Source organism: Pelophylax lessonae (genome assembly GCF_965119305.1).
Source record: "Pelophylax lessonae genome assembly, chromosome: 2".
Lineage (NCBI taxonomy): Eukaryota > Metazoa > Chordata > Amphibia > Anura > Ranidae > Pelophylax > Pelophylax lessonae.
In genome coordinates this window covers 453,138,437-453,154,722 of record NC_138769.1, presented here as the reverse complement: position 1 = coordinate 453,154,722, position 16,286 = coordinate 453,138,437, and the positions used below count along the sequence as shown (strand labels likewise).

Here is a 16,286-nt window from a genome sequence, read left to right as displayed (position 1 = left end):
GGAGTGCTCGCTATGCTGACCAACAATTGGGCATTTTCAATTTTTTTCGGGGGTCCCTTACCTTATTTTCAGGGCATTTTTGATTGTACTTCCTCCTTCTCCTCCCTCTGTGGCCACGGCCACCGACATCACTTCCGCCTTTGCATTGCATCCTGGGAGCTGTTTGTCATCACTCCCAGGAGGCTGGAATCAGGAAGAACTCCCAGAACACTCCCTGGAATCAGGAAGGACACAGCAGATTACACTGCGGCTTCAGATGCCCACATCCAAGATGGCCGCGCTCAGACAGCATTTTTAAAAGTAAGATTTTGACTAAAATCCAATACTGTACACCTTGTAAGTATGAGAATAGCGGTTCTGTAAAGGGCGATGGATTAGTATTATAGAGGTATTTTTCGTTAAAAAAGGTATTTGAGGCCAGAACTCCGCTTTAATGTAACACATGACTGTAAGAGGTATGTAATGTATAGCACAGCATACAGTTATGACTAGGTAATGTACAAGGTACTGTATTTTACTAAATCATCACTGTTGCACGCGGCTTTACATGACATACTCTTGGTTACTGACCTCTGTATACTTTGCTGCAGCAAAGTTCCCTTGTCCTCTCCAAGCAAAAATCCCACTTCCCTCAAGTATCCCCACTCCTCAAAGTAACCATCAATTACTTGTCTCTGCAAATCTCTTTGCTTTCTTCTCCCTCCACCCCCAGCTCAACTCTGCACTTTTTACACAGTTCACCTTAGCACCCCCGTCCACAGCTTATCCTAACACCTTTCACCTCTGTACTATCTGCACACACCTGTCCCTGCTATCACCCCTGCACAAGTCCCCCTTTCCCAACTCTCCCCTTAGCTCAAATGCCCCTCCAGCAGCTCTTTTACAAATCCCCCCCCCCTAAAGCTCTCACCTTTTCACAGCCCCCCCCCCAGCTCTTACCTTTTCACAGATCCTCCCTTTCCCCCAGCCCTCACCTTTTCACAGACCCCCCCCCAGCTATCACCTTTTCACAGACCCCCCTCCACCAAGCCCTCACCTTTTCACAGACCCCCTCCCCCCAGCTCTCACCTTTTCACAGACCCCCCTCCCCCCTAGCTCTCACCTATTCACAGACCCCCCTCCCCCCAACCCTCACCTTTTCACAGACCCCCCTCCCCCCAGCCCTTACCTTTTCACAGACCCCCCTCCCCCCAGCCCTCACCTTTTCACAGACCCCCCCCCTCCCCCCAGCCCTTACCTTTTCACATCCCCCCTCCCCCCAGCCCTCACCTTTTCACAGATCCCCCTCCCCCAGTCCTCACCTTTTCACAGACCCCCCTCCCCACAGCCCTCACCTTTTCACAGACCTCCTCCCTCCCCACACAAAAAGCTCTCTCACCTAGTATTTACAGATTGACCTCCTCCCCCCACAGCTCTCTTTCACTTCTTGAAAAATGCAGCCATCACAGCTGTGCCTGGGCTTTTTTTTTTTTCATTACAGGAGGAGTTTCATAACACTGCACTCAGCTCTGTGCTGCACACAGTTGTAACAGGCAGGAGATGGAGAAAGAAGCCGCCTCCCCAAGCCTCATAATTACAAAAACTGTGTGCAGCACGGAGCCGAGTGAAGTGCTGTGAAACTCCTCCTCTGCTCCATGCTGCATTCCTGATAGGCAGTGCTGCAGGAACGTCAATGTCGAGACCCAAAACATCCAGCTTCATGTGCCTGCCGACACTAGTACACAGAAAGTGATGGAGGAAGTGAGTCCTCCACCAGCTTCTGTGTTATGTGACAAGCGGGAGATGACAGGGCAGCCAAAGGTGGTGGAACTCTGCCTTTTCTCATCAGCAGTATATAGCAGTCTTGTGACTTTTATCAGTTCCTGGTAAAGTTTGTAAGAGGAGTCTTCATACTGCACTGAGCTTGTCCTATCAGGATCCAGGACCCCTGACCCTCTGTCTGGACAGGGCTGATTGGCCCTGTGCTGATCACATGCACTCTCCCAAGAAAAAAAATTCTCTAGCAATACACACCAAACTGAGCATGTACAGCCTGACTCCAAAGGCTCTTTCTTATCCAGAGATGTTCTGGAGTCAGTGGAAAAAGAGGAGAATCTGTGCATACAGGATCAAACAGCCCTTTTACACAATGCATTGGATTAACCCCTTAGGTTCCACAGTGAGTATAACAAGCATACTTTACTGCATATACAGACTGATTATACTGTTGTGGGTTTAGTAACACTTTAACTTCTGAGTAAACACATGTCCTTTCCACATAAGCCATAAAGCTTGGAGCTCTTCACTGTGTGTATGTGAGCAACCTAGGTTACACATACACACTGTGCACAATACTGGCAGTCAATGATACACACTGTGAGCAGCCTAGGTTACACATACACACTGTACACAATACTGCCAGCCAATGACCCACATTGTGAGCAACCTAGGTTACACATACACACTGTGCACAATACTGGCAGCCAATGACCCACACTGTGAGCAACCTAGGTTACACATACACACTGTGCACAATACTGCCATCCAATGACCCACACTGTGCGCAGCCAAGGTTACACATAAACACTGTGCACAATACTGGCAGCCAATGACCCACACTGTGAGCAGCCTAGGTTACACATACACACTGTGCGCAATACTGGCAGCCAATGACCCACACTGTGAGCAGCCTAGGTTACACATAAACACTGTGCACAATACTGGCAGCCAATGACCCACACTGTGAGCAGCCTAGGTTACACATAAACACTGTGCACAATACTGGCAGCCAATGACCCACACTGTGAGCAGCCTAGGTTACACATACACACTGTGCACAATACTGGCAGCCAATGACCCACACTGTGAGCAGCCTAGGTTACACATACACACTGTGCACAATACTGGCAGCCAATGACCCACACTGTGAGCAGCCTAGGTTACACATAAACACTGTGCACAATACTGGCAGCCAATGACCCACACTGTGAGCAGCCTAGGTTACACATACACACTGTGCGCAATACTGGCAGCCAATGACCCACACTGTGAGCAGCCTAGGTTACACATAAACACTGTGCACAATACTGGCAGCCAATGACCCACACTGTGAGCAGCCTAGGTTACACATACACACTGTGCACAATACTGGCAGCCAATGACCCACACTGTGAGCAGCCTAGGTTACACATACACACTGTGCACAATACTGGCAGCCAATGACCCACACTGTGAGCAGCCTAGGTTACACATACACACTGTGCACAATACTGGCAGCCAATGACCCACACTGTGAGCAACCTAGGTTACACATACACACTGTGCACAATACTGGCAGCCAATGACCCACACTGTGCACAGCCTAGGTTACACATACACACTGTGCACCATACTGGCAGCCAATGACCCACACTGTGCACAGCCTAGGTTACACATACACACTGTGCACCATACTGGCAGCCAATAACCCACACTATGTTAATGAAATTGGAGTTTTCTATGTGGTGATATGGATTTTTCTTTTTCTAAAATGTGTCAAAAATTGTTCTGCATCAATACTAACTAGGTGTATTGATTTATTGTAGTACCTGACTGAGTGCAATGAGATTTTATTCATGAAAGATGGATATATTTCAGAGCAAGGAACTCATGAAGATCTAATGAAACTCAAGGGTGATTATGCTGTTTTATTTGAGAGTATGCAGCAATCAGTGAGTATATCTGACCTAAATGAACCTTTCTTTCTCCAGCAGAAAAAAATCAGCACTGTTTGACAAATCTGGTGTAACATACAAAATTATGTTACATTGTTTTTCATGTTATTTACCTGTAGGCAGCACTGGCCAAATTTACTAAAAAAAGGAAAAAAAAGTCCCACCTTAATACTATTGTTGTTATTGACCATAATAACGTAAATCTCTTTCAATTGTTGGCTCCTTAATTCAAACGTCAGCAACTAAGCAATTCAGACATGTTTAATATGTGCATTGCCTCTGAATCATTGAAATATAATTCATCCTCACTTTTTTCTTTTCTCTTCTTCTCTTTATCATAGTTTTACAAGTTCTGTTCACGACATTGGCTGGGTTCATACATTTCCGCTGTGGTACATTGTATTAATGTAATTTGCGTTAATGCAGCTCTTTCAAACGAATAGGCTGACAACATCTTACAATGGGGTCAATTCACTAAGAGTTAAATAACGGCCAATAAAATGCGGTAAAATAGCACTTGCGGTAAATCAGTTTTGAAAGTGCAATTCACTAAGAATTTTGCAGTAAATAACGAAGGCATAATTTGTTTGATTAAGCATTAATTTTTTTCTTCATTAAGTAATTTACCACATTGAGCTGGTTGCTAAGGAGCGGGCCAGGAATGGATGACTCATGACAGATGACCGAATGATAAAAAGAACATGTTGACAATTAAAAACTCCCCCCCTCCAAATGCCTACCAAGCACCATGCGCATCTGTAGCATGTATAAAACGTGCTGCAGGAAAAATGACATTTCTAAAGAAAAAAATAATTGAAATTACATTTAAATTGGCAGCAATGCAATACCATTAGCTGCAATAGAAAGATGTAAAAATAAAAAATGCATGGGATCCTCCCCCCAAGACCAGCTAGACATTCATTGGTTTGCCTTAGTTGATGGCGGAGCTTTCTTTTTTTCTTTTTCGGGTTCGGCAGTGGGGCCCCCTGCCTGCAGACACCCACAACCACAGCCTAGGGTTGTGGGGATGAGGCCCTTGTCCCCATCAACATGGGGACAAGGTGCTTTGGGGTTGGGGGGGGCAGAGCCTCCTGCCCCAAAGCACCCACTTCCCCTATGTTAAGGGCATGAGGCCGGGTATGGTTCAGAAGGGGGGGCACTCGCTCACCCCCCCCCCCCCTTTCCTGACCTGCCAAGCTGCATGCTCAGATAAGGATCTGGTAAGGATTTAGGGGGGGAAAACCCAATGCTGTGTTTTTTTTTTTACATTTTATTTATTTATTTTATTGTGGGTGCCTTTCAAAATAATGTAACGTGCATTGCGGTACCAAGCACTTTACCGCAATGCACGACAGTGGAAAAGCGTAAATCCAGCCTACTGTCTCCTATGCTCTTCACAATAAGCATTTGTGTTATCAGTAAGAATATTTGCAAATATAAAATGATCTGCATCCTCTTTTGTAAGCTTGACCAGTTATCCCTAGAAACAGAAAACACATTAGAATAGTGCCAGATTTAGAATATGATGATATGATAATAAGAATAAGACACCTCTTTGCATTGAACTATATTCTTTTGCTTCTTTTCTGTAGTTGTGTAATAATAGTTTAATTCGTGAATCTTGAATGACACAGGGATCACATGTACCAAGCTATTGCCCATAGAATATAGTTAGAGTCTCTGTTTATTTTTTATATCAGTGCAGCTTAGATAAATATAGCTTGAAGGTGACCAGTCAGAAGTGGCAGTTGTTAGAAATCTGAATCTTCATTCATAAGTTATTTAATTAGCGGAGCCTTACCTTTCAGGGATAGGTGCGTGTTCTGTTACAAATATTCTCTTCCCATCAGGGCAGAAGTGTCAGGCTGTAAGGTCCCCAACTGATCAGCCTCTTACTTAAAGTGGAACTTTAGTCAGAAAATGAAGTCCTGCTAGATCACTTCAGGCTGGCCCTTTTTGCAGGTATAGCTATGTAAAACATTAAAAATAATACTATATTGTTTATAATCCAGTCATACACTATCTCACCCTGCTCTGCACATGCTCAGTTGCTCTCCCATTTTAGGCATTTAGGCACTGCTGACAGCCTTAAAGCAGAACTAAACCCTCCTATCCTTTACAGCCAAGAACGCTTCTTCTGTTCAAACTGCCATGCTGCTGCATATGAGATCAGTTATGACACCAGCCATTTGATGGTTTGACAGCAACTGACACAAGCAAATGTGACAGTTAGCAATCCCGGCATTCCAGGAATGTAACTGTTTTTTTAAACCATTAAATTAATGGGTTTAGTTCTGCTTTATGATTTACTGCTGTTTGTGGGGCTCTGGGCTTCAGCAAAATGGCAGCCTCCATCGAGAAGCAAGTTGTTATGGGTCAAGTTCCGCTTTAAGTACATAGCTGATAACTTGTATTTTGCTTGTGTTGGTGAAGGAGGGTAAACCAGTCAATTAACAAAGCACTTTGTTTTTTAAGTGTCATATATTAGCACTGAGCTCAGGCAGAAAGTAGGATGAACTTATGGCCTGACATTCAGCCCGAGAAAACAAGTAAATAATCAAAAATCAAGTAATGTGTTTCCTATTATTTTAAAATATATAATGACATACTTGTATTTAGTAAAAAAAATAGACAAAAACCTATTTTTCTTTTTATCTTTACAGAATGTCATTAAAAACAATGTGCATTGTTCTATAGAAAAGCAGGATAACAATATGCAAAGAAACATTGATACAGGTAATGACAATTTTTCTTAATTGTTACTGTTTTAAGCTTGAGTAGTTCATTGCTTGCAGTGACAGTTTATAGAGAATATATTGCACAAGACGGGGTGACATTAAACCTGAACTTCAAGCAGATTAAACAAAACACCATTCCACGCTACATGCTTTAAAATTTTAGTAAGTGTATTTTTAAAGGCAAATAGTATGAGCACCTAAATTTAAAGTGGGCCTTTCACTATCATTATCAATCTGCATGAATAAATTCCTGACATCTCATTATATTCGGCAAGAGAAAACCGAAAATCGCCCCAAATCCACCATGTAACAGATCCCCAATACTTGGACCAAGTATTTCTGTCTTAAGTCCCCAGAATCTCAAGTGATGCAGTGACCTGGCCCCTCAATTCCCCCCAAACATTAGCCTGAGCTCAATGAAGGGTAAAACAAAAGACACTTTATTCACCAACTCACTTCCAATATATATCCAGTTTTAGGAGCTTGATTACATCATGCAAATGTATTGTATACAGAACATAATTAACATAACTTGGCCTTCTGGAAAGAGACAATAGGTGAATGAGACTGCAACATTATCATAATTAGTTCAACAAACAACCAGCCCAAACATAGCTGAATACACATTCCTAGAAGTGTGAACACACTTCACCTCTAAACAGATGAAAGCAGAAGACATAGGCTCTCAGACTGCCCGTCTCCGTTTTCAACACACCTTATTATAACTGTCAGTACACATCTCCACAGTAGACGTCATTAGCATCTCTCAATGTGTGGAGATGTCCTCTGCTGCAACAGGCAGCTTTAGGCCTGTAACATTGATCCCAGTCTGAGTCTGTATCTTGGGGTGACATGGATTTGAGTCCAAAGCAACACTACTCCCATTGTCCCCCAGCATATACCCCCACACAGAGGTGCACTCCCCTACAAGCCAGGGCCCATAGTCCCTGGGCAAGGGTCTGGCCTCCACACACCTCTAGTAGCCCCTGGCGAACGTCCCAGCAAATGGGCGTTCGTCACACACCAGTTTAGCAGGAACCAGCCAACTTTCAGCCCGTGTTTAGTGCTGTCTATCGACCAGCTTTTATCGAGCGTGCATGCTGGAATACCAGCATCCAACGCACATCAAATAAGGGCTGGCAGCCAATGGCTGAAAACACTGATCAGTATGTTCTGCTAGGGTGCAGTCCCCCTGTCAGAGCACAAAAACACAGCGGGGGAGATTGGCGCACTAACATTGCTGGTATTGGTATGGCAATCTCTGTTTGTTTTTTCGTTCAGTGCACTTGTGTACAAGGCCTAACATTTCTCTAAAAAAACTCTGCCTTTCATCAAATAAAGCCATTCATGAGCTCCAGTCAGTGACTTTACCTAGCCTGGGATGATATCATCATATGCTGCAGGCAGTAGGTATCATTTCCTCAGGGGGGTAAATTTACTAATGGCAAAAAGACTGTTCAATGTGCAAAACAAGTTGCACTTTTCTCCAAAGCTTAGTGTATGAGGTGCAGCACTGCTGACTTCCATCATCCAATCATGTGCAAACAAAAATGCTGTTTATTTTTTTATTTTCCTTGCACATGATTGGGTATTTTAAGAGAAATATCACCACATTTATTGGGCTCTGGGAAAAATATCCTAACAAAGTGCAACTTCTGCTGCAAAGGCAACAGCATATTGACCTTTAGTAAATCAACCCCTGTTGATCACAGGGTGAGAGGTTTATCTGTGTCAGACATTTGATTTAGTTGATCTGTGTTAGACATTAGATGTCTAATGATTGGTAAGCTGCTGCAATATATTAAATGTTTAGCTTTGGTTTAATATCACTTTAACAAAGAAGGCATTGTCAGGGGGAGTTCTGTGAACTCTGCGATAGGTAATAAATACCTGAAAGATTTAGACTTTCAGGTGATGTTGCATGTATGTGCCTAACATGGAAAAATATATTTGATGATGGGTCTACTTTGGATGGGTGCAACTTGGATACGACTTTGGCTTTGTTCAGTGATAATAGACAACTGTTGCACAACGGTTGCATTGTATAACATTCAGGTAGGACTTTGATGCAACTTTTGAGGGTTAACATTGAAGTCTATGGCCCTTCGGTTGCATGAAAGTCAGACCAAAGTAGTGGATGAACTACTTTGAATTTGCTTCAACTTTAAGTCGCACATGGTTATCATTGGAAAACATGGGGAATGACTTGTCATGCAACTTTGATGTCCAAATTTGCATGACAAGTCACACAAGTGTGAATGGAGCCAAAGACCCCTTTCACACTTGTATGACCTGAAAGTCGCACGACAACTTTGACGCAACTTTGACGCAACTTGAAGCAATACCTGTGTAATTTTAAGGTTTTTGGACTTCAAATCCCAACAACCTCAGACCAAAGTAGTGCAGCGACTACTTTGAAGTCGCTGCGACTTGAAGTAGTACAGATATCAATGTTACTCATTGATATTAATGAGGTACAACTTGTCATGCGACTTTGCAGTCCCAAGTTGCAGGAAAAGTCGCACAAGTGTGAAAGGGGCCCTAGGTACCTGCAATCCCCTGCACATAAGAGAAATCCCCCCTTGAATAGTCATTGTCTATCCCACCCGAATAATATCCAAGAGTACAAATGACTGGAAAGTCAGCAGCAACTTATAGTTATCGGCTGAGAATGCCTTATATTTTCATTTTTTTGCCTAAATTTATTCGTTAAACAGAGCTAAGATCTACATGGGGTGGGCTGTTATTGGCTGCCAAATTTTGCTTTGGGTGCACATCAGCACGGTGCTTTTGTTTAAACTGATACAAAAGAACACACAGCTTTTTACCTCATTCATGCTTTGTGACTGCGTTGACCAATATAGCTCAATGCATGTGTTGTGAACCAGCCCTTGTTTAGTGCAGTTTTTAGTGATTACATATCTTATGTTTGAATAAACCAATCAACCGATTCCACAGCTGATTAACTCCTTCTTTTACAGATTTGGAGAATAACACGGAGGCCATAGACCATGCAGAAATGAAACTTCTAAAGATGGATGCAGTTGGGAATGGACTCTACTGTGGAGATGAATCAGTAAAACGAAATAATACCGTCATCACTGTAGAGGGGGCAGGCACAAACTCTTTTGATCGCTCAGGTCAAGAGAGGTCTTCAGGTATTCTCAAGGGAGATAAAAATGTTGAAGAAAATAATGATGATACAAAAGAAGTAGACTTAACCGACCAACATAACAATGAAGAGGAGAACCAGGGTATGTGAATATGCCATAACCTAGAGTTTAAGGTACTGTTGATAGACAAGTTGTTTGCTTTTCTCTCTGGCCAGCCTCAATAACTAAAAATGAAGTTAGAAATCTGCCGTGCTTTATTTGGATATAAAGCAGAACTCAATAAACCATTCTACTCTGTATTTAAGATCTAGTTTCACATAGAGATGCACATGTACATGGATCCCTAATCAGTATATGGCAAGGCATTTAGGGTGCATCCAATCTGGCAGTTTTAACCGTACTCTAACATGGTTCACCCCCCTTGGTCCAGTTTATTTATGTAATGTGAGTGCTCCAAACCGTGCCTGGGAAAAATTAGGAAATACCATGCCTGGGGGTCCTAGATGCGGTCCTGGGCACAGTTCACTTGTGGTCCAAAACAGTTCAATTCAGTGTCAGCACAAACTGTGCCTAAACACAAAACTTTCCGTAGGTCACTAACCACAGAACCAGAGATCAGTATGGTCTGAATGATGTAAGTGTGCCTGGGAACACCTATTTAAAACACAGTGTGAGTGCAGACCAGGGGGGAGGTGGGACAATTGAACTTGGGCATGGTTTAGTTCAACCTTGTCCAGTGTGAGTGCACCCTTAAATTGTTAAAAAAAAATACAACTGTGAAAATCCACACTTATCACAGTGACATATAATTGTTAAAAATCCATACATCCAGAGTTCCATTGTTGACACAGTTTACTGACACTTCTTTACAAAATACAATTTATAATGGTTCCAATTATGTTTTAATTTTCCCTGTTTTTTTATGGTCACTTTTTATTTTTTTATTTTTTTACAGGCCTTATGCAGGCAGAAGAGAAAGGTGATGGTTCTGTGCCTTGGGCAGTTTATGGAGTGTACATCAAGGCAGCTGGAGGAGTGTTGGTAGTCACCATCAATGCCATTCTCTTCGTATTAACCACAGGAAGCGCAGCATTCAGTAACTGGTGGCTGAGTTATTGGATTAGACAAGGCAATGGGGTAAGGGGCATATTTTACAATGTATGTAAAAGACATACAGTAAAGGCTAGAGGAACATCTAGCACTATCCTTACCACATAACACATGTTTGTAAGGAGTTAGCTGAAAAAAAAATTAACTTATGACTGAACCTTGGCCCATGGATTTAATAAATATTTGTAAAGTATTCATGTGGGGGTCCCTGTGTTGACTAGCTCAGTTGTTGTTGTTTAAAAACTTCCCTATCATTCAGTAATGATTTTATAGACTATTATACAGCCATGGCCAAAAGTTTTGAGAATGATACAAATATAATTTTCTCGAAGTCTGCTGCTTCAGTGTTTTTTAGATCTTTTTGTCAGATGTTACTATGGTATATTGAAATATAATTACAAGGATTTCATGAGTGTCAAAGGCTTTTATTGACATTTACATTCAATTTATGCAAAGTGTCAATATTTGCAGTGTTGGCCCTTCTTTTTCAAGACCTCTGCAATTCGCCCTGGCATGTTGTCAATCAACTTCTCGACCACATCCTGACTTTTGGCAGCCCATTCTTTCATAATCAGTGCTTGGAGTTTGTCAGAATCTGTGGGGTATTTTTTGTTTACTTGCCTCTTGAGGATTGACCAAAGGTTTTCAATGGGATTAAGGTCTGGGGGGGGGTTCCTGGCCATGAACCCAAAATTTCTATGTTTTGTTCCCCAAGCCACTTAGTTATCACTTTTGCCTTACGGCAAGGTGCTCCATCATGCTGGAAAAGGCATGGTTCCTCACCTAACTGTTTTTGGATAGTTGGGAGAAGTTGCTCTCGGAGGATGTTTTTGTACCAATCTTTATTCATGGCTGTGGTGTTTGGCAAAATTGTGAGTGTGCCCATTCCCTTGGCTGAGAAGCAACCCCACACATGAATGGTCTCAGGCGTTCACCTTTTCTTCTCTGGATAAGGTTTTTTTCCAGGTGCCCCAAACAATCGAAAAGTGGATTTGTCAGAGAAAATGATTTTACCCCAGTCCTCGGCAATCCAATCCCTGTACCTTTTGCAGAATATCAGTCTGTCTGATGTTTTTCCCAGAGAAAAGTGGCTTCTTTGCTGCCAGTCTTGACACCAGGCCATCCTCCAAAAGTCTTCGCCTCACTGTGTGTGCAGATGTACTAACACCTGCCTGCTGCCATCCCTGAGCAAGCTCTGCACTGGTGGTGCCCTGATCTTGCAGCTGAATCAATTGTAGGAGACAGTTCTGGTACTTGCTGGACTTTGTTGGGTGCCCTGAAGCTTTCTTCACAAATGCAGAGGAAATATTTTTTTATGGGATTAAATTCATTTTCATGGCAAAGAGGGACTTTGCAATTAATTGAAATTCATCTGATGTGATCTGGTCTTCACAACATTCTGGAGTATATGCAAATTGACATCATAAAAACTGAGGCAGCAGTCTTTGTGAAAAGTAATACTTGTGCCATTCTCAAAACTTTTTTCCACAAGTGTAGATCATAACTGAATTGAAAATGTGTAAAAATAGTGAATAGTAGCAGAGAGCTGTGATTTTCTTTTTTAAACTCCTTAGTAATTACATTTTCACTTACCAAATTACCATTTACTTTTAGGTTAATTGCATTAAATTATGGTATATAAGGTGTAAGCTTTGACACACTAGTGTTGATTTAGTAACTGGAGAGTGCAGCATCTGGTGCAGCTCTGCATGGTAGCCAATTAGCTTCTAACTTCAGCTTGTTTTTCAGAAAATTCAGTTGGCCTACATATTTCGATTCCACCTAATCCTAATATTTCAGTTCTCCCACATATTCCTAGTAGTTCTTGTAAAACATTTTATTTATGTTTTATTGTCATAGAACTTTAAAATATGGGATCAAATTGTGTTCTTCTTAGCTTCTCGTATCACTGCGCAACTCCATTGTCTGGATATCCCCATCACTATTTCAGTAAATTCTAATGTTCTTATGTGGCAAATCTCACTGTTCAAATTTCTGACATCACTGATATTAGAAACAGCAAATAATTTAACTCAATGGTTGGCTTTTAAGTGTCGATGCACATTGGGCTTAGGTGCGTTTAGGAGTGTTTTGTGCTTTTTTGTGCCAGAAAACTTCTCACAAAAGCGCAAACCAGAAGTTTTTTTTTTTTTTTTAACCTCTAAATGCTTCTATAGAAACAGCATTTTTAAGCCCAGTGTGCAAGGACCCTAAGGCATGGTCCCTAGATGAAGTTCATGATGTATCACACAAATTGTTTCCTATGCATCTATGTAAAATAGCCCATACAGTTTATACTATATCCTAAATTTCTCTTAATTTCACTGTCATCCCTAGAACATTACAGTTACAACACACAACATAACATTGTCCAGGGGCAGCATGAAGGACAACCCTGACCTGCACTTCTATATTTATATCTATGCTCTGTCTATGGTGGTTGTTCTCCTGCTGAGATTTCTCCGAGGATATGTCTTTGTAAAGGTAAGGTCCAACTACCTTCTGCTTAACCCACTTAGTTAAACTGGGATTGCTTTCTCATGAACATAGTTGTGTGCCACAGCTGTCACTTGACAGGTGGTATAATGGCAATTGCTACAACATGATGATACATTATGTTATGTAAGGGCTCTTTCACACGGGCGATCCGATCAGATCCGCCTGTCAGTTTTTTAGGCGGATCTGATTGGATCCTCCATGCAGCTCTATGGGGCAGCGGGTGTCAGCGGAGACACCTCCGCTGACACCCGCTGCCATCCGCATCCGATCCTGTCCGTGAAATCTGGACTGATGGAAACCCTATTTTTCCATCCGTTCAGTAATCGGAGCGGATCGGATCTGATGAGAGCGGACAGGCGGTCCGCTCTCATCCGATCCCCCATAGAGAGCAGCGGGGGCTGAGACACCTCCCTCTCCGCTCTGCAAGCGGAGACGGAGCTGTCATCCGCCGGCTCAGCGGGGATCGCGGATCGATCCCCGCTGAGCAACACGGATCCGCCTACGGAGGCGGACCGTGTGAAAGAGCCCTTACAGCGAAATTAGTTACTTAGTTCTAAAAATTGACTAGATGTAGAATCCATCCAGGTAATCGATTATTTTCCATGCTAACAATTTAATCTGTAATCCAGTAATGTGACAGGGTCATAGACTCCTGGATACCCTGGGAAAGTTAGCTCAATAACTGTTTATATCAATGTATTACTTAACAACATCAAAGTATTCAGCTCAACATGAACTAGAATTTTTCCCAAAGGAACAGGCCTACAATATAGTAAGCAGACAAGCATGTTTTTCTTACCCTTCCCATATTCCCCTATCACACCTATCACTGCCAGGACAGGAATGGAGGGGGGACATTTTTCCAATGGGGACACAGGTAGTAATAAATGTTTGCGAGCAGTTCTTACACTTCATAACTGTGTTCAAAACTCAACAAAAATCTAGAATGCTACTAAACACATGCCTGCTAATTTGTGCATGCTGGTCTTGAAGAGCAAGATGTGTTTCGCTTTCCTGATTTGACCAAGTGGCTCTTCCTGAGCAGTGGCAAAACCCTCTAGCTATAGTGGTGCTGTTAATGGCTAGCACTTAGTAAATAGGCCTCCCCACAGGTGGCTTATTTGCTAATCTACTTGGGGAATCAGAGAATAATTTGACCACATTACCTGCAAACCAGATTAGAAGAATCACGTTTGACATACAGTATTTATTAAATATACTCTTTAGTGTTTATTCCTATTACTTTATATCAGGATGAGTCAATACCTAAAACTAGGTATATTTGTATGTATAGATGTTAAAGAGGAACTTCACCATACCTACCTCCGTAAAAAAATAAAATTCCCCCTTATCAAAATAAAAAATAAAATTACTTACTGAACCATGAAGTACTGCATTGTCTTGCACAAAACCAAAGTTTCTCCTCTCCTGCACCTCCATTTTTAATGGAGATCTGGCAGAGATCACCAGGACCTAACAGAGACCCCCCTGGCACATCTGTGCTCATGCCAGAGCTCCTGTGCATATGTAGACAGGCCACAGGGGTTTCTGCCAGGTCCCTGGCAAAGACCCATGGCATATCTGCACATGCGAAAAAGCTCAAACTGCCACCTGGGATGTCTATGTCACACATCCCAAGAAACAGTTTGCAAGACCTGGCTCATGCGCAAACACACCATGGCATCTTTCCCAGGAACCTGACAGAGACCCATGGCATGTCTCTGCATGTAAAGGGCCACAATACCATGCTTCTCTAGGCAAGGATTTAGCAAGAAAAAAAAAAAGAAACAATTAACATTTACATTTTTATTAAAAAGTTTTTCTCTGCAAATGTGTAAGGGATAGAGGGAGGAGGACAGAAAGAGCAAGGTCTTGCTAGAATGAAAGTCCTCTTTAAAGGGGTATATTACTCTTTCCAGCAAACTTCAAGTCTTTTAGCATGGACCCCTAACCTTGGCTGTGCATACAGGCCAAGGAGGATATTTAAACTCCTTCCCTTATGGTGGTCAATGCTGTGACTTCTTGCCAGCTACCTTATTCATGAGGTTACCCTTGTTCTGGTATGCCCATTGCTAACCCAGATTGCATGACTGCCTGTATCTTGTATTTCCATTGCTGGCACATTCCTGTATCTCTCTTGCCTTCTGCTTGCCTCGACCTCTGCCTGATTATTGACTACTCTTGTGCAAGCCACCCACCTCGATTTCTGCCTGGACACTGACTACTCTTGCTTTCTGCCTGCCTCAACCTCTATCCAAAACATATAAAAGCATCTGCAGTATTCCCCCTAATAAATATTAGGGGAAAAAAATTTGCCAACTCACCCCTAATAAATTAGGGTGGGGTTCTAACAACTTAATAGACTATAATAAAAAATGGGAGGAGATCCCAAAGAGGGTTAACCATCTATAAGTTCTATATTAGGGCCACTGCAGTATTTAGCAAAAAAGTATAATCTTTATTACAAATATTAAAGTGTTACTAAACCCAGAACCTGCATTCATTATATCTGGTCTCCCACGGTGCACAGAACATGGAAATGCAATAGTTTTAGTAACTATAAACTGATAAATACCTTTTTTTTATCTTCGGTATATAGCAGTTAAAACAGTCTTGTGACTTGTATCAGTGTGTGCTGAAAGCTTGTAGGATGAGTTTTCATTTCTCCCACCATTGTCCAATCAGGCTTCAAGACCCCTCTGGGGAGTGCTGATTGGCCCTGAGCTGATCACATGCACTCTCCCAAGAAAAAAAAAACTCTCTAGCAATACTCACCTAACTGAGCATGTACAACCAACTCCAAATGACTCCAAAACCTGTAAATATCAGGTTATTTTTTGGAGTCTGGTGTTTGGAGTTGTGTAAAAACAGCCTTTTTACACAATGCAGAGGATTAACCCCTTAGGTTCCACAGAGTATAACAAGCATGCTTTACTGCATATACAGACTGATTTTACCTCCCCTCTCAGAGATCATCCACCGATCCACCCCAGAGGACCAGAATATCATCGATGTACCTCAGCCACAGCAATCCATGGCTGAGGTACATCGACGAACAGTAGACCGTGTCCTTCTTCCGCTATCCCAGGTAGAGGTAGGCATATGGTGACACCCATGGGGCTCCCATAGATGTT

At 42.3% G+C, this 16,286-nt stretch overlaps 1 protein-coding gene across 2 annotated transcripts in view; it reads left to right on the top strand.

Moving 5' to 3' along the window:
- The window catches only part of MITD1 (microtubule interacting and trafficking domain containing 1), a 236,909-nt gene that overhangs the window by 93,800 nt on the left and 126,823 nt on the right, over positions 1-16,286 (top strand). For both annotated transcript variants that reach the window (XM_082246937.1, XM_082246936.1), the window contains exons 15-19: positions 3,564-3,689; positions 6,356-6,428; positions 9,412-9,684; positions 10,499-10,680; positions 12,991-13,137. In XM_082246937.1, the coding sequence (XP_082103063.1) occupies positions 3,564-3,689; positions 6,356-6,428; positions 9,412-9,684; positions 10,499-10,680; positions 12,991-13,137 (801 nt within the window). The remainder of the gene's footprint in view (positions 1-3,563; positions 3,690-6,355; positions 6,429-9,411; positions 9,685-10,498; positions 10,681-12,990; positions 13,138-16,286) is intronic.